Consider the following 20,290-nt stretch of genomic DNA (forward strand, 5'->3'; position numbering starts at 1 on the left):
AAAATTTACCGTTCTATTGCCAATATAGTATTGAGATTTATAAATATATAAGGCTCTTTATAACATAAAATCTTTTTTGTGCCCCTATTTTAATTAGCCTGTAAGTTGCGTATATAACATATATTGTCACTTTAAAACTTGAATTGAAAGTTTAAAACATGAAATAAAACCAGCCGCCTTAATCTTCTTGCTTAATTCCTTGCCGATTATATGACTAGAATTGGAGCTGGAAATTGAAAGCTGGAAAGCAAATTATGGATATTGAAGTGCAGTTTTAGTGCATATTAGTTTAGGTTATTAGCTAATCATAAAGTATCTCACTTTACTGTGCACAATCTGCTCAAACATCATGTTGAAAGTCAAGCAATTTATTCAGACCATACTATAGTGTTCCACTTATTTGTATACCATGTAGTTTGAATGTATACATTGCTGATAAATATCACAACACAAACCTAATTACTTTGAGGAACATTAGAATTATAGTACATCTTGTGTCAAACCTCTACCTATACTTCCAATTATTAAATTTTACATCTTCAATCAATACAACATTGTCATAAAACTGGTATAGGGTCGACTCTTTTACAATAACCATCATATCTCGGATCAATTCATGTTGTAATACTTCCTCTTGTGAATGAGTTGATACGATGATCTTCAGATATACACCAAGTTTCAACTTGCTTTAGAGTTCAACTGTAACCTAGCATACATGTTCAAAACATAATTGTAGTCTTGCCTAAATGTATAATCGATGAAATTAAAAGTCTCTGTAAAGTGCTTACCCCAGTTTCACTGTTTCTGTTGGTAAATAGCTCTTCAGTGGTTGTGGTTGTGGCTGGTATAGCTGGAGGCATATGGGTGCATGCAACTCGTTACCATCACGATACATGTGAGTAGATCCATAAAGCTGAGATGAAGTTCGGTGTAATAAAGTTAGAATATAAAATTTTCCTATGTTGCATTTTTTTTTTTTTTTTGAAAAGCATTTTCCTATGTTGCATTATTTTGTAAGTTGATACCTTTTTGTGCAGATCTGCGTTTTCTTGAACCATGAGGCCAACTTTCTTGTGCAGTTCTTTATTTTCTTGACCAACAAAACTCTCCTGCAAAGAATATTAATCAGAACTATACCGGGCAATTGAGACATATTCTCTTAAATTTGGGTCAAATGGGTCAAGCTTTCGGGTCAATTGGGTCTTGAAAAAAATTAGGCCTGACAATGTAAACTAAAACCTAAAAAAAGGTCCAATAAGTTTTTCTTCAACCTATTGAGTCTTACACAACATATAAAAGAACGGGGCAAACAGGTATCAAATCCTAAGTTCAACAAATAGAGAACAGGTCTAATGGTTCTTGTGAATGGGTCAAATGGGTCAAGTATAACAAGATTCATCCGTCAAAAATTTATGAAAGCTAAAATGGTTATATATATATATATATATATATATATATATATATATATATATATATATATATATATATATATATATATATATATATATATATATATATATATATTAATATTTTAACATTTTCTTATACATATAATAAATAAATATTTATAATAACTAAAAAACGATATAATAAATGTAAAAAATCAAATGTAAAAGTATATTACCTGTTGGACCTATTTGACCCATTTGACCTGTTAACGTTTCGACCTGTTACCCAAACCGACCCAACCTGAATCGTTTGGACCCGTTTAAAATTTTTATCCGTTTGAACCATGACACATTTCAACCCAAAACCGTTTTGACCCGTTACTCAAACCGACCCAACCTGACCCGTTTTCCAGGTATAATCAGAACCCGATTCGTGCAAAATCTAAGGAAACAAGTTCCATACCTTGCGGTGTAATTCTTTTATTTCATCTGTTAAAACTCGTTCCTGCAGCAGAAATATGCGTCACATGGTTAGCATCACTGACACCAAGTATGTTAGTTTATCTTAAGTCTAAACCAGTCAATAATATATGCAACCAGATTTTGGGTTTGGAAACAAGATTTTGCACATTTCTATTATGTATCATATAGGCTACTTGCAAGCAGCCTCTTAGATGTTTATCTGTTATTCGATCACTTCATTTAAAGTTTTGGTCAGATGGACTGTTTGACCTGCAGTTGTCAGTCAATTACTCCATAGGAATGATATAAAAATGTTTCATTAAAAAAATAAGGCTATCTATCTTCCCATACTCTCATAACATTTGATCTTTGTTTATTTTGTGGGTGACAGTAACATGAGAAATAGTGGAAGAAATCCTACCTTCTTTATTCTGACGCCTTTTAGACTCATTTCCAGTTTGGATTCCAGCTTTTGCAGATCATTGGCATTCAAACCAGAAAGTTCTTCTCCTAAAAGCTGCCTGCAAGAATAGTGTCGAAAAAATAATTTTTCTTATGATTAATGCCCTTTCTCAGTTACTCGTGACTTTTTTGATTGGATACTTTAAGTACAACAGAATGTAATGAAAAAGAACACAGTCAGATACTGAGTGTTAACTGCAAATATAGAATGAGAAAAGTACAAATAGACAACCGTATAATACTAATTTCGAGCATAGATCTAAGTTATAATATTCAAGATTAATGATCAAATCTTTAGGTGATTTTGGCTGTATGATAGAAGTTTAAATACCATTCTGTGTTATCATTTATTTGATGTTTCTATAAGTTGCATGGGTGTGTTTGACACACAACTTCTTGGAGCTTATGGGAGCTTATTGGAGTTTGAGCTTATGATTTTAATAAGTTTCAAGTCATAAGTTTTGTTTGGTAGACATAAAAAGTGGAGCTTATGAAAATCATAAGCTCTTAAAAAATAAGCTACTTCTAGTAGCTTATGAAAAAATTAGAGCTTATGAACTGGAAAATAAGCTCCAACTAGTTTACCAAACACTTATAAAAAAAAAATAAGCTCCGGCTATCAGCCTTTAAAAATAAGCTCCAGCTCCAGCTCTGCCCAGAAGCTTCAGCTCCAGCTATAAGCTCAAGCTCTAGCTAGTTTAATCCAAACACACTCATGACTTAGAAGCTACTCGTAAGACACTATTCACATTTTTTCGAGTTTTCATTGTGTTGCTTCTCACGAATGGTCAAATTTTGCTTACAATATATCTCTTTAAGTAGGGCATAAATTAGAACTGATTGCTTTCATATTTTGGTTTAATGGGAAAGGGAAAGAAAGACTGGAGACCTTTACCTGTGGTTTTGTTGCAAATACTGAAGTTGTTGCCTCAACTGCACTGCCTCTCCTTGCCAATACTAGTGAGTGAACAAAAGATATGGTTACATATAAACTATATGAAGTTATGAATTATCATGCATTTCTGTACAGTTTAAGTAAGGCATGCCAGGTGTATACATCTGTAGTTAACTAATTAAACTACATGTTAAGGGGATCCCCATATGAGCTTAAGAAGTTAGAAACCTTGCACATATTTAAGCTGAATATCCATTTAATTCTGAAGGTGAGGTGTTGTCCCTAATTACCACTATAAAGTGTCATTCGGCATTTGGTGATGAAGTCTAGTATGCATTTATTGAAACACATAATTAATATTATGCTTTACATGAAGTCTTACAAGTACAGATTAAACTTTTGTTTCGGTCAAGTGTTTTTTACTACTTTACTATCTGATATATATGATTTTTGATCCGCTTGTACGTTGCAACCTAGTACTCTATGTATAATTAGCTTTGATCAATAATAATGAATATGTAGATAATATAAACTCAAATTTGAAGTACTATATTTCACATTTTGTGACCAACATGAGAATATGAAGAAAATGGATCGAGGATAAAGTTTTAAGCACTACAGTCTTAAGATCAATGACTTTCGGCTCAAGGGCGAGGAATTAAGGGTTTGATGATTATTTTGAATATTTGTGGAATCGTTTTTGATCAATCATAGATTAGTCCAAGGGGTTCGGCCTACACTCGATCAGCAAATGAGGGAGATTTAACGGTCATTCGAGTTTAACTCTCCGGTCCTGTGTACCGTGAATAACCCCAATGTGAGATGATGATCTCACCGGGGTCGTTAAATGTCGACCCACCATAATCGGGTTGGCCGGTAATTGATGGCTCATGTTCATAGAATGTTATCGATAACCGTAAGTGGAGATTAAGATGCTGTTTAGAGTCCGGTAGCGTGGGTTTAATTGATGAAGATGAGAATGAAGATGATATAATCGTTAATGATTCTTGTAATATCTTTTTCCATCTCATGAATGTGTGTATGCATCGTCCTATTTATAGGTGGATGTCTTTGTCCTTTAGCGCCACGTAATAAGATAAATAATAAGACAAATGGAACATCATTTTGCCACCTTATTCCATAAAGCTGGAAAAGGTACGGCCTATCCCCTAATGTTGTTCTCCTAACGGCTTGCCGCTGCCATCTGGCAGCCTGCAGCACTATCTGGCCGTTATACAGTGTTGAGATCGTGCCAACTACTTGGGGTGTTCTTTTGTCTGTTTATGCTCTTCCAATCAACCTTTGTTACGTATGCGCCAAGTGGATTCCTGTAAGCATGTTGGCGTTACGTATGCACCGACAACAGTTGCACCATTTCTATTTCTGACTACGTATGCGCACTATCGAATGTGGCGCTCAAGAGTGTTACTGGATTGGTATTATGTTCATGTTTTATGTTGACCACTTAGTTAATTCACCATTTCAGTCACGTGCTATCTACGTGTGACGCGTGTACATAGTGTATGCGAGTATGCGCATCATTAAGGCCCCCAGTTCGATATTATGCGCAAGTATTGCGCATGGTGTCGAACTCAACTAAATTTATAAATATCGAAGAAATGAAAAAGAAATGAGCGTAAATGGTGGGGACTGGGGAACAGTTAATGCGATGTTACTTTTTTGGCTTGTGTCTGCATGCCAGAATGACAAACCGTCAACTCAACCGTCGCCCTTCCCTTCTCTGCCTACTGTTGTATCTACTTCCACCATAATTTCGACACGTACGTGTGCGGTTGTGATGTATCCTTCTCTTAACCTCCCCTTTTATCTTTTTTGAGACGCCATTTCATATTTATTCTTCCTATAAATACCCCATAACTTTCTTCATAAAAATTTTACCATTTACAAATTCAAGCCTACTTCTCTCTAGTATTCATGTAGCGCCTTTCCCTTTTCGACAAATTCGGTTTCATCAGCTTTCATCATCGTCAGTTTAGCATTCGTTCTCCCACTTTTCTTTAAGATTTTAACTGTTTATCTATTGTGAAAAACAATGTCTCCATCTACCTCCGTTGCTGAGAGTAAAAATGTTGAAGAGATTTATTTTGTCATTACGGATGACGACATTAGGGGTCTTATCTGGTATCCTTCTCTTGGCGCGCTGAACCCTTTGGCACCTCGTTGTAATCAGCGCACCAATAATCAACCTTCGAAGAAGATTGCGGTTTACGAAAAAGTTATACAATATGGAAACGTGCGTTATCCTTCTTCCGACTTTTTCTTGACCGTTCTTAATTACTACGGTATTGGCACTGGGCAATTGCACCCGTATAGCGTTTGCCGCATTTCTTTTTTGAAACGTGGTGTAACGGTCACTACTTTTCTCCTACACTCCATTTATTTCAAAACGTCTATCTTTATACAGCGTATGAAAACGGTTGGTATTCTTTTCGCGAGCGCGTAATGTTTGTGGCTCCCACTGCGCGAATAATGGAAGAATTCATTTTTCTTTATTGATAATTCTTTCATCCTTGACTCTTGGGCCGAGGCGCGAAGTTAGTATTTTGGCGTTAATAAAAAATTGGATAAGAAGCCAGCAATGACATCTGCTGTACAACCTTTGCGTTGGTAGGGAGCTTACTGTTCGTATATATGAAAACGATATATTGAGGGTCGGCCGTGTCTCCTCCTACCCGCGCATTGCACCCTTCTAAAGCAGCACCAACGTGGTATGTAATAAAGTGGATCGATATGTGTTTCCCATATTTAGGCATGTATAAGCCATTTTGCGCTAACTTTAGTTTGATCTTGCTTTGTAGTTATGCCGATTATTGACCTCTTGGATGACAAGGAGCTTGAGGAAATTGTTGCTGAGCATGTAGGTGACACCAACACCGGTAGCGGTGATGGCGTTGGTGTTGACATTCCTCTTGGCGCTGAAGGTGGAAGCGACAACGTAGAAAGGGGCAACCCCCTTAGCGAGGATCCTGGCGATCATGGTGTAACTGGTAATTGAGGTACAGAGATCCTCACTCCTTCAGGTGTTGATACTGAGAACCCATCTGGTTTAAGCATTCTCAAGAAGAAAAAGAAGCGCAAGAACGTGGATAAAGGAAAGGGAAAGTTCCGTAGGAAAAAGAACTTTGGGTAGTCATTGTATACACATTTATTAATTCGTTTTTCATTGCGCTATAACTTACTACTTGAAGTATTGATTTTGTCTGCTTTATTTGCAGTTTTGGACAATGCTGAAGGGTAATGGTGAGGAAAATCGTTCACCGACTCTTGATCCCCTAGTACAAGCTGACAATATCTTGCAGTTCAGCCAGGTTCTGGAGTTTTTGAACGTGTCTAGCAATGTCGCTGCGTCAAACTTCAACTTCATGTCTAGGTGCGCGCCTACTGGTGCGCTTTCTTATTTTGACATGGACCCGCAAGCAGACTTGCATATGGATATCCGAACGACTTGAGTGAGATTTATGCGCGACTTTCACCGGATTAAAGCCAAGCATGCGACGCTAATTGTAGAAAGCAGCTTGGCGCAGGAGTCGTTAATCGCTCGCGAGGCTCGGGATAGATTAAATGAGCTGAGGGATCGGCTAGAGTTTGCGCAGAAAGCACAAGCAGATGCCTCTTATGTGGCGTCCGAGAAGGAATCTCTAGCCAAGGAGCTTACTGCTGTTAGGGGCGAGAGAGATGAGCTCCTGGTAGGTCAGGGGAAAAGCACTACTGGTTATGTTTTCAAGGCTGGAAAGACGACGATTAGTTGGATATCGAGACTTCAAAAGAGTGTTGCGTTGTCAACAATGGAGGCCGAATATATGGTCGCAGCTGAAGCAAGCAAAGAACTAATATGGTTGAAGAGTTTCTTGGTGGAGTTAGGAAGAGTTCAAGAAGATTGTGTCTTGTACTGTGATAATCAAAGTGTTAGTCACTTAGAGAAGAACCCACTGTTTCATAGTTGTACGAAACACATCAAACTAAGGTATCATTTTATTCGAGAACTCATAAATATAGTAATCTAGTTGTTGCTAGAGTTCCTAGTACGGAGAATCCTGCTGATATGCATACTAAGGTGCTTACGATCGGAAAGTTGAAGCTTTACATAGCTTCAACTGGTCATCTTATGAATTGATGAGAGAAGACGTCAACTAGAAAGTTTAAGGGTTATTGATTCGATTTTGACAAGTAGTGTTGAAGACCTTGTGTCAAAAGTATGCTCTTCCAACGATGTTGAGTTTGCGTATCCCAAGTTTGATTGGCGGTATAAAAGGTGGTTCCACGTTCTTGGTTGGAATGGATGGTTGACGGGTTGACAAGATTGGGTTTGTTTAAAGTATTTTTCAAGTGGGAGATTGTTGGATGTGTGAAATAGATTAAAAAAGGAACAGAATAAAATTAGCTTGGAGATTAAGTTAAGCTTGAAGGACAAATCAAGCTTGAAGGACAAGTCAAGCTTGGAAGACAAGTCAAGCTTGGAAGACAAGTTTACTTAAGGAACAAGGAGTTGATTTTTTATGAAATGTTTCTTGTATTTGAAGGCTAAGTTAAACTTTTGCAACAAGGTTTTAGGTCTAATGCTTCCCTATAAATAGATCCACAACCTCATTGTAACTCTAAGCACGAAAAATCAATAAAAAGGCTCTCTGGTTGGCCGTGGACTAAAAAACAATCACAACGGTTGCATATAACCATGTAATATCTCGTTTACTTTTCTTTTGTAACTTTGTCCGTTTGTCGATTGTGAGATCACCATATTTGATTGGTGATTGTTATTTGGGGTCCATAACAATAACTTGTTACCACTAAAGTTATTTTGTGCTAACAGATTAACAATTTGAATTGATGTTGTCATTTGGTTAGAGAGAAGTATGCTTTTGGTGTAATTAAAATTATTTTTATTGATTCCAATAACCAATTTTCTTACATTTTTACAAAGGGTTTGAGTGTAAGTAAATATAAATTTTGTGTTTTAAACTTGGTCTAAATGATTTGGCTCATAATTATAATCAGATTGAGAGGGAATGTTTAAATAATATAGTATATTTGTCAATCTATGTCTTAGTTGTGTCATCGTTTCTTATGCGATTTATTTACTTATTTACTAATAGAGACCTTAAAATGTGTCGTTTCCTCTAGACTAAAACGACATTTTGTAATTTTTTTTTCTTCTAATTTACAGTTTACCCCCCTCACATTTGGGTACGAAATGTAAACTTTCAGGGATGTAAAAGTTAGATTAGAGACCTTAAAATGTGTCGTTTCCTCTAGACTAAAACGACATTTTGTAATTTTTTTTCTTCTAATTTACAGTTTACCCCCCTCACATTTGGGTACGAAATGTAAACTTTCAGGGATGTAAAAGTTAGATTTATGAGTATAAAACATAATTTCTCTATTTAATAAAAACTCACCAACAAAACCCACCAAATTTTTTGATCGGATTTATGTTTCTGTGAATTGTATTCGTGTGTAAAAATTCAATTGTCATATGTATAACATTGTCATTCGAGCAAACTCAAAGCAATCTACTGCCACAAGTTTCAGAGCAGGAAGATAAGCAGTGTAGTTGGCAGGGTAGGTACTATTAGCATGAATCCCACCAACTTTGGTTGCAGCAAGAATAAACTTAATTCATCATCCAAGAACTGTGGGATTGACACCTAGATTTTCTGCATTAATGCTGATAAATTATCATAGATAAAACAGAATAAATAGATAAAGAAGATGTGGAACATTCCCTAAAATTATATCCGTGTGTAAAAACCCAATTGTCATAAGTACAACCAAGTTTCAAAGTAGCAAAATGCTAATCTTTCATACTTAAGAGGTAAAGTATATCATGATATACTTGATATTAGATCATACAAGAAAATAAAGAAGAATAAAATGGGTGAGTGGAATTCAGATGATTTGAACGACGGATGGAGGAAATCACCGACGAGGTGATAACATTGCCAATTGAGCAAACTCAAAGCAAGTCAATGCCACAAGTTTCAGAGCAGAAAGATAAGTAGTTTAGTTGGCAGGGTATGTACTATTAGCATGAATACCATCAACTTAAGCTGCATCAAGAATAAATTTAATTCATCATCCAAGAACTATGGGATTGACACCTAGATTTTCTGCAAGATGCTGATAAATTATCATAGATAATACATAATAGATAGATAAAGAAGACGTGGGACATTTCTTAAAATTATATCCATGTGTAAAAACTCAATTATGATAAGTACAACAAAGTTTCAAAGTAGCAAAATGCTAATCTTTCATACTTAAGAGGTAAAGTATATCATGATATACTTGATATTAGATCATACAAAAAAATAAAGAAGGAAAAAATGAGTGACTGAAATTCAGATGATTTGGAACGACGGATGGAGGAAATCATCGACGAGGTGATAACATTGCCAATAAAACTCAAAGCAACCTACTGCCACAAGTTTCAGAGTAGGAAGATAAGTAGTTTAGTTAGCAGGATAGGTACTATTAGCATTAATACCACCAACTTGGGATGCAGCAAGAATAAACATAATTCATCATCCAAGAACTATGAGATTGACACCTAGATTTTCTGCAAAATGCTGATAAATTATCATCGATAAAACAGAATAGATAGATAAAGAAGATGTGGGACATTCCCTAAAATTGTATCTGTGTATATAAAATCAATTGTCATATGTATAACAAAATTTCCTCAAAAACTAAATTATATATATATATATATATATATATATATATATATATATATATATATATATATATATATATATATATATATATATATATATATATATATATATATATATATATATACCTGAACCCATTTGCTCTCGAGAGTAGCAAATGCTAATCTTTTATAATTAAGAGCAAAAGTATATCATGATATACTTGACATTGAATCATACAAAAATTAAAAAAAAAAGAAGAAAAGAAGAAAATGAGAGTGTAATTTCGATGATTTGGAACGAAGGATGGAAGAAATTACCGACGAGGTGATAACAATGTCAATCGAGCAAACTCAAAGCAATCTACTGCCACAAGTTTCAGAGCTGGAAGATAAGCAGTGTAGTTGGTAAGGTAGGTACTATTAGAATGAATCCTACCAACTTTAGGTGCAACAAGAATAAACTTAATTCATCATTCAAGAGCTACCGGATTGACATCTAGATTTTATACAATAATGATGATAAATTATCATAGATAAAACATAATAGAAAAAATAGAATAGATAGATAAAGATGTGGGACATTCCCTAAAATTGTATCAGTGTGTAAATATTCAATGTCATATGTATAATCATTTTTCTCAAAAACTCAATTATATATAACTGGGCCCATTTTTTTTGCCTTGAGTAGCAAAATGTTAATCTTTCATACTTAAGAGGTAAAGTATACCATGATATACTTGACATTAGATCATACAAAAAAAAAAATAAAAAAAAAATACAAAAGAAATAAAAATAAAAAGAAGAATAAAATTAGTGAGTGGAATTTAGATGATTTGGAACGACAGGTGGAAGAAATCACCGACGAGGTGATAACACTGCCAATCGAGCACACTCAAAGCAATCTACTGCCACAAGTTTCAAAGCACGAAGATAAGCGGTGTAGAATTTATCATTTGAACTTTGAAGGTAAAAATAGTGTAACTTAATCAAATGATTTTACTTATGTGTATGTAAAGTACTAATATTTTATACCCATCACCACAAAACATTAATACTGGAGGAAAGCTAACATGTGCCCTTAGGGCACATGTTAAGCACATTCAATGAATTAAAAATTTTCCAAAATTAACGTAAATCATAATTAATAATTATTTATATATAGAAATGAATGAGTTTAATAAATTAATTTTATGTTATAAAAGGAAACTTTGAGTATATTTACTGATCGTTATTGTCTGCACTTAGGGCATGAGTTAGCCAAACTCTTAATACTTTCACATTATTAATCATCTCAATACAGTAATATTGAAATGTTGTAAAATGTGATTAGGGAAAAAGAGGGATTGGGGTTTTCAGATAGTAGGTAGTTAGCTGGTGAGTAAATAATCGACCGGGAAGAGAAAGAGACGTTAACCGTCATGAATTATGTAGATCGACGGTTAGATAAATATAGATATATGATGTTATAATAAAATAGCATAAATTCATTTCTAATCTACTTATATTTAGATTTTGATGTTAAGTATATCAATCAAGACGTAGTTAATTTCTATTACTTTTTTTTTTTTTTAGTTTGTTGTTTTCTTTTTGTTTCCTCTTATTTTCTTTTCATTTCCTCTTGTTTTACTTTCATGATCTTTTCAAAAAAGATACATTATTAATTTTAGTCATTTCCTTTTGCTTTTCTTTCGTTTTCTTTCATTTCCTCCTTTTAAATGGATAAGTAGGGGTGACAGAGCACCCACTAGCCAGCCTACTCTCTCCACCACTAGAGATATGAGTCTTGTATTTGTGACGACTTGGCAATAGTAGTTGTTGCCAATTCTATAATTCTTTCATCTGAAAGAAGAAACATACCTAGGAAGGTAAAAATAATCTCCGCTTCTCAATTTATAATCTAAAACATGAACTAACAAGTAAAATATTTTCTCACATGCTACTTGAAGCCCTTGTCATAGTTGCAGGACTTTATTCGGTTGTCTAGGGTAGAAGCATGGATAATCAGAGAGTTGCCGAGGGAGAAACAAGGGAGGGACACATTGATGGAAAGATAGTTGAAGATGAGATAATGGACGAAGAAGACATCGAGATACAGATACAAGAGTGCGAGATACAGGATTGCAAGATACAAAGTTCAAGATACAATATAACGGTCATGTAATCAATAATGGGGTAGATCTATATCATACCCTCATGGGTGCCTTTATGATTACAATTGGATGCTTCTGTTGGTCGGTGTTCATGATTTTGCAAGTAAGAACTTTCGACTTTATGACATTTGTATAATTATAATCTCATATAATGATGCATCATTAACTTGTGTGTGTGTGTGTTTTTTTCCACATGATATGTAGGTAGTGTAGAGACTTATCCAACTGAGTTAACTGTAAGTACGTTGGTATGCTTGTTGGCGACGGTTGAAGGTGCACTTGTAACTCTGGTGATGGAGCGGGGGAATACACCGACTTGGTCTGTAAAGTGGATGCCACCCTTCTAGCGATAGCTTACAGCGTAAGGAATTCTAATATCTATTGAATTGATTTTTTTTATTAATCTGTACAATATCTAAAACTTGCGCGTCAAAAGAATATAAAGATATAAACTTGCACGTTTGACCCATCTAATTTTATTAACACTTGATGCAGAGCATAATATGTTCAGGTGTAGGGTATAATGTCCAAGGCATAAAAATGAGAGATAGGGGTCCAGTATTTGTGATGACATTCAACCCCTAATGGTAGCCGTACCAATTCCATATTTCTAGCAGAAGAAACATACTTGAGAAGGTAAAAGTAATCTCCATTTTCAATCTATAACCGTAAATATGAATACAAAACTTGAGCAATAATATATAATTTTCTCTAAGGCACTTGGAGCCTTTGCCACAGTTGAAAGGCTCTATCTTGTTGTCTGGGGTAGAGCATGTATATTCTAACATAGTATCTTGTTTTCCTTTCATTTTTTGTTGTTTTCTTTTCATTTCCTCTCGTTTTTCTTTCATTATCTTTTTTTTAAAAGGCTCACATTATTACCTTTAAGTTATTTCCTTTTATTTTTGCTTCGTTTCCTTTCATTTTCTCATTTTAAATGGACGAGTTGGGGGTGGTAGAGCATCAACTTATCACCCTACTGTTTCCACGACTGTTTGTGGCGGTATTTTATGACTGTTTAAGATTTTCCATACCAATACTTTTGTACTTTTTTTTAAAGGCAAACACACACACACACCCATACACGAATTTAAACACGAATATATACATGCCCACCCCGGGACTCGAACCCCAAACCAATAGGTTGAAAGGGTCACCTTGATACCGCTAGGCCAATGACCCTTTGGTATACTTTGTACTTTTTTATAGCAAAGATTTGAGAAATAAAAGAAATTGAGTAACACTTGCACTTTAAGTGTGTGTGAAGAAACTAGTTTTTTAGCAAATGCAGGTTGTGGAATAGGTTGTTGATCATGTAGTCGAATAGGAATCTTGCATTGTGTTGTTTAGAATTTTTGCATTGTTGTTGTTTAGAGTTTTGGTGGACAAAGTGTGAAAGCTTGAAGTTTGGTATTGCTGTGTAGAAGCTTTGGTGGCTGTCATATCAAGAAATGAAGATCAAGGGCTTTTGTGCAATATGTAGGATTTTCAAAAAAAATGTAAATAGTAGTACCACATTAATTATTCACAGGCTTTGATTACTTCGGTTTGCAGGCCTCGGGTTAGGTGTTGCTGGAGTGCCTGACGTTCATTTGTGATGTGCGACTTCTGTTTAGTAACGATGGTGGAGTTAGATACGAGATCGGTTTTATATATATTTTAGATTTAGATTAGGTGGTTTGTTCGTTTGTACTGCCAATTTCATTTTCAATCATTTTCAATGTGTTCGCTCTATTCCAATGCTATCGTCATTTGTTTGTAAGACGATCTGAGCGAGACCTTTCAATTATTATCGTATGCGTATACCAGCGGATCTTTATGATCTTCTATATATATATATTAATATTTTCGCCGAAAAAAAAGTAGTACCACATTAATTAATGTTTTAATGAGATTATTATGTCATTTTTTACACCCCCAAACATCTTAATTATTCTCTATCGTTCATAATTTTAAGGTTTTTTTACAAATTGTTCACCAGTAGCTATTTAATCTTCAAAGCTCAAACATATCATTAATTTGAAGATTATAGATTATGTTTTTCATATTTAATTCGACTTATTGATTTAATCAATCATCATTAATGTATTTTTGAGATTGTCCTTATATATTCTTTGAATCTATAAATCTTCAAAAAGTAACTTATTGGTTTTACCATCTTAATTATATAGTAGTGATTTATGCTATGTCACCTCATGCATGCAGTTAAATAAAAGTTGCAACTAATTAGAAATATATTTCCTACTGATATTTGAAAATTATCAAGTTGAAGCTAGCTAATAAAATAATAATTTTTTGTTTTTTTTTCTAAAAGAAAAGCTAGTAAAATAATACCTTGGCTTCTGAAGTAGGATTCATCAGTTGACGATGTTCATCCTTCACTTTGTTGTATCGCTCTATCACAGTTCTCATGCTGTAAATTGAAGTAACAATTTATTAAAGGCCAATTAATAATTAATGGCGGCCATTGCAGGTATGTTATTGTCTTATATGACTTAAAATGCATAGGCATATATATATATAGTGTGATTCGACACACATTTGTGAAAATGTGTAACAATATCAAATTAATATAATAATTTATATGTAGAATAACATGATACAAGCTAGGTTCGTACATATTGTTGATTAATAACTAACACGATCAAATCAATAAATTGGTCACGCACATACACTAAGGTCAATATATGATATAAATAAATATCAACCATGAACTGTTATGTATTAACATCATATTCGATCATTAGTCAAACACCTATGATTAGAAGTGTTCAAACCAATTTCTCATCATTAATGGCTAACTTTTAAATATAGGTCAAAACAGAAGATATAAATTTAGTCTCCAAAAAGAACCATATATATGCCCTAGGATTTCTTACTTGAACTAAATATAATTTTGATGCCTAAAGCAGATCATATGCCAACTGATCATGAGATTAAATTAGAGCGTTAAACAAACCTCGAGCTAGCGAATTCATGCAGTTTTCCAGTACTAGAGAAAACAATCAGTCCAACTTCCGAATCACATAAAATAGCCAGCTCCTTAGCCTTCTTCAAAATCCCATTCTTTCTTTTAGAGAAAGTTACTTGTCGGCTTGTTGTGTTATCGATCCTTCGAATTTCAATCTTTCCTCTTCCCATTGTAAAGGGTTTCAAAGCAACTCGATCCTTCAATTTATAGATTAGATTTAGATGAATCGAAAAATAAATTAAATAGACTTAGGGAAAGTGTTGATCGAGTATTCATGATGAAATGATATATAGTTGACGAATCAAAGCAGTCAAATTATCATGTTATGGCAAGAACAAATTAAGAAAAATGACGTAGTTCTAAAATTAGATAGTTATTTGTTCCAATTAAGCCGCGTGATATTTTCAAATCGATGTCTTGAGTATCACTAATCAATAAGACAAAGAAATAATAACGACGAAAATAAAGTGTGCGGATTACAGATACTAATAAAGCTTACTAATTTGAGCTTAATGACTTAGAGGAAGATTGATTTGTGGGAGAGAAAGAGTTCTTATTTGAGACTAGCTAGGTGTTCTATTCAAGGAAGGTGGACAACTCAACAATACATATAAATATGTATATTTTTATATTTTATGTGAAAATATATAGTAGATGCTTTCAGTTATTTTAATAATATATATATATATATATATATATATATATATATATATATCAGTGAGAACTTTTTTAGTGTGAGAACTCTAGAAACTCAAAAATACACTGAAATTCGAGTAAAAAAAGTTGACGGGCGAGCAAAAAAGACGAAATTCAGGCAAAAAAACAAACATGGACGAACAAATTTTTTTTTGTTCGAATTACAAAAATATAGAACACATTTTTGTTCGAATTTCAATATTTTTATTCGACTACACGCGTGTTCTACATTTTTTGTTCGAATTTCAAAAATGTAGAACACATTTTTGTTCGAATATCACAATTTTTGTTCGAATATCACGTTTTTATTCGCCCGCCATTTTTGTTCGAATTTCACGTTTTTTGCTCGAATTTTAACTTTTTTGCTCGAATTTCACATTTTTGGCTCGTTGATAATGCTAAAAACAAACATATATTTCACAGCATTATCCCTCAAGAAAGACAAGCTTTTAGTTGCAATTGTTCTATTTACAAGTAATATTCGTTTAAATAATAAAAGGTGAAGACAAAACGCAGATTCGACGATTTGAAGACGCAAACGACCAAAAAGCTCAAAAGTACAAAGTACGATCCAAGAGGTTCAATTTATTGATGAGAAGCGTCTAGAAATGACAAAAGTACAAGTTACAAAACGCAAAGTACAAGATATTAAATTGTACGCAAGGACGTTCGAAAATCCGGAACCGGGACCTAAGTCAACTTTCAAAGCACGACGCAACAGAGCAAAAATTACAAGTCAACTATGCATATAAATATAATATAATATATAAATAATTCTTAAAATTATATATATATTATATTTATTTATTAAAAAATCCGTCGGCAAGCTAGGAGCCAAACTTGGATGAGCTGTAATCCACCACTCCGTGATCGCGAAGCTGTGAAGGAGAAACCCTTCGAGATCGCGGAGCACACCAAAACTGAAATGGGGCCTATAAAAGGCACCGCATTCGATCGATATCTTAACACCTTCTTTCCATTTCATATACGTAAAAGATATATATATATATATATATATATATATATATATATATATATATATATATATATATATATATATATATATATTTATAATTTATAATTTTAATTTAAGATTAATAATATTAAGGTTATGTTAGCGAATGTTTTAAGGTTTTAAGTCGAAACTCTGTCCGTGTAACACTACGCTATTAATAAATCACTGTAAGTTATGTTCAAATTATTTTCATTAATGTCTCGTAGCTAAGTTATTATTATGCTTATTTAATGCCGAAGTAATCGTGATGTTGGGCTAAAAATTAAGATTGGGTAATTGGGCTTTGTACCATAATTGGGGTTTGGATAAAAGAACGACACTTGTGGAAATTAGACTATGGGCTATTAATGGGCTTTATATTAACTAAATGATACCTCGTTAATTTAATATATAGACTTATAATTTGACGTATTTATAAATAACCACATACGCTTGACTGGGCACGGTGGGCGGGATATCTATAAATACCAATAATTGTTCATTTTACCGGACACGGAACTGGATTAATAGTTAATAGACTTGTTGAAACAGGGGTGGATTACATTCAAGGGTAATTGGTGTAACTGTTAACAAAGTAGTAAAACCTTGGTTTACACGCAGTCGATAACCTGGTGTATTCATTAAACAAAGTATTAAGACCTTGTTACAATTCGAATCCCCAATTAGTCGAAATATTTGACTTCGGTAATAAGAATAATTTGACGAAGACTTTCGCACTTTATGATTATGACTGATGGACTATTATGGACAAATCCGTATGGACATATCGAATAATCCAGGACAAAGGACAATTAACCCATGGTAATAAAACTAAAATCAACACGTCAAACATCATGATTACGGAAGTTTAAATAAGCATAATTTATATATTTCATATTTAATTGCACTTTTAATTATCGCACTTTTATTTACTGTCATTTTATTTAATTGCACTTTTAATTATCGTACTTTTTAATTATCGCAATTTCATTTATCGCAATTTCATTATCGTTATTTACTTTACGCTTTAAATTAAGTTTTATTTATTTTTAATATTTTACATTAGATTTTAACTGCGACTAAAGTTTTAAAATCGACAAACCGGTCATTAAACGGTAAAAACCCCCTTTTATAATAATAATACTACTTATATATATTTTTGTATTTTTACATTTATAAGTTAAAAATATAGCGTTAAGCTTGTTTAAAAGATCCCTGTGGAACGAACCGGACTTACTAAAAACTACACTACTGTACGATTAGGTACACTGCCTATAAGTGTTGTAGCAAGGTTTAGGTATATCCACTCTATAAATAAATAAATCACTTGTGTAAAATTGTATCGTATTTAATAGTATATCCTTGTAAAATTAATACTATTTCATATACCCCTCGCATAACATCAAGTATTTTTGGCGTCGCTGCCGGGATCAAACTATGCATGGTAGGAACTACATTCCTACTGAGCCAGTCTATTTTCCTCCGTGGACCGAGGATACGAGACCACCTTTTTCTACCTATGACCCATTTCAAGCATATCAAGATAGATACAATGAACCATGGAACCCATACTGGTTTCAGAATCAACCCTAGTTTACTTAGTCTTATTTACCTTATTTATTTGTAATGTTGCTATATTTAATACTTATGTTGGTATTGTATTTGTTTTTATAATTTTTTAACTTTTATTATTATATTTTAATAATTTTTGAATGTGGGGTAATATACCAAACTTCAAAAATATGTATATATGTTTGCAGTTTATCTTATGTACACAACATGGTAAAACAACGCATTTTCAAAGACTGGCATTAAGTTCAGCAAAAGCTACTAATTTTGACGACAAGATGCAAAATAAATGTGAAGAAACAACAAACGGAATGAACAAATGATGTGCACCATTTATCATTCAACAAACAAACAACAATATGTTTGGAAACTTTGGTAAAAATTTAATCGTTTTTCTACGCTAATCACCCTCAATAATTTAAATTGTTACTGATTTCTTGCAAATGAGGGCATTGCAAGATCTTAAGTGTGGGAAGAGGATAAATTCTTTCGGAATTTTAAAAAATTTAATTTGAACACTTGGTTACCATTAAAAATACTAGTAACGCAGTAGTTGTATTAGAATCTAGTGCTCTCTGATAATAAAGAACAGCCATAGTCTTATATACTGACTACCCAATTCTAGTAAAATTTTTCAAAATTGTCAACTAAATGAATTCAAAATCATGTTTATACATATTTATGAACGATAAAACTAGGTATTAACACCGAAATTATTGTTACCTTGGAAAGGACATAAATTGAGAAACAACCCAAAATGTTAGAATTCATTTCCAATGGAATAGAGGACAATAAAAAGACAAAGAAAGGAAAATAAAAGCCAAGTGTGGGAAAAATTTACCAAGTTATTTAGAACATATGTCACATATTTTTGTACAAATAATTGAAGATACTTTTGTTTTGGACAATTTTATCAGTTTTACCCAATCTCTTATAATATATTTGAAAGAAAAGATGGATCTACACGATGAATCAATTCCATCATTAAAAGGAAGTAAAGTCTTCCGAAAAGAAACGCGCTTCTTGATTTAGGTCAGGAAGTTGTCGTCCAGACCAGCTGTAGGTTGACGAAAAATCTAGAAAAGTCATCACTAAAATCAGCAGAAAATCCACGGACCTCAGCATCAAACAGGGTCGCCAAGTGGTCAGATTTATCCTAACCATGAGAAGGATTTATCTCGTAAAATGGGGAGGGCGCCGTGCAAATTAGCTTGATAAGACTAATGAATCAGATCCCCAGAAAGGATAATCTCCTTAAAAGATCAAAAATCAGCTTTTAAGACTGATATTACTCAATCCTTGAGATTGACTTTTAAAGATTGAGAATTACAAACTCATGGAATTCGATGATATCTAAACTCGAGCTTGAACGAGAAAATATTTTAATCAAAATTACAAACCGATTTGTTTTTTGAAAAACCCATTTTAATGCGTTCATTACCATTGAACGTAAAATCCTAGGAATTCACCTGGAATTCATTAGGTCACCTGAACCAAATCGGGTGTCAACCATAAGAACGGTGGTTGCATAGCATGGTCAAAGATAGAACCTTGTTCCAGACCGAAAAACTATAGGGTGAGCTTTACTATTGCTCCTACCAAGGATAGTAATTGCATCCGACACGTTATAGACCATAATCAAAAGCATGTCACGGGACATTGCCTTAACAGTTGCTTGTTCAACGCTTTCCTTTACAACCGGACGGTAGTTTACCGAAAGGTAATATACGGAGCAAGTATACTGGACGTGTTGCTTTCCCAATACAAGGTTAGCAAGTGGGTGACACAAAACCGCAAGTTTTGAGCAAAAATTTTAAAATCTGAAACCCGCCAAACCCACAAAAACAATTTGCAAACACCGGTGAAGGGTTATTCCAGAAAACTTATCTAGGGTAAAAGCTAGATTTAATTTTCAAAAAGATCAAATGTTTTCATAAAGATCCAACTTCCTAAAGGATCTAAATTTTCATAGTCATGTGGGACTGTAAACCACATCGTTACTATCATTGTTCATACCGCCGTATTGAAATCAC

General features: G+C 33.6%; 1 protein-coding gene across 1 annotated transcript; it reads right to left on the bottom strand.

Moving 5' to 3' along the window:
• Positions 1 to 575: 575 nt before the first annotated feature.
• Positions 576 to 15,168, bottom strand: LOC139845310 (MADS-box transcription factor 23-like). The gene is made up of 8 exons (XM_071835565.1): positions 14,987 to 15,168; positions 14,362 to 14,440; positions 3,208 to 3,269; positions 2,272 to 2,371; positions 1,852 to 1,893; positions 1,026 to 1,109; positions 789 to 913; positions 576 to 706 (listed from the first exon to the last, which is right to left on the bottom strand). The coding sequence occupies exons 1-8, from the start codon at positions 15,166 to 15,168 to the stop codon at positions 679 to 681; spliced, it is 702 nt and encodes a 233-aa protein (XP_071691666.1). The 3' UTR covers positions 576 to 678.
• Positions 15,169 to 20,290: the final 5,122 nt, after the last annotated feature.

This window comes from Rutidosis leptorrhynchoides, chromosome 4, assembly GCF_046630445.1.
Source record: "Rutidosis leptorrhynchoides isolate AG116_Rl617_1_P2 chromosome 4, CSIRO_AGI_Rlap_v1, whole genome shotgun sequence".
NCBI lineage: Eukaryota > Viridiplantae > Streptophyta > Magnoliopsida > Asterales > Asteraceae > Rutidosis > Rutidosis leptorrhynchoides.

Coding starts and splice junctions, on each gene's coding strand:
- LOC139845310 (XM_071835565.1), bottom strand. CDS start 15,168: ATGGGAAGAGGAAAGATTGAAATTCGAAGGATCGATAACACAACAAGC. Junction 14,441..14,986: donor CATGAATTCGCTAGCTCGAG/GTTTGTTTAACG, acceptor TTCAATTTACAG/CATGAGAACTGTGATAGAGC. Junction 3,270..14,361: donor ATCCTACTTCAGAAGCCAAG/GTATTATTTTAC, acceptor TTCACTCACTAG/TATTGGCAAGGAGAGGCAGT.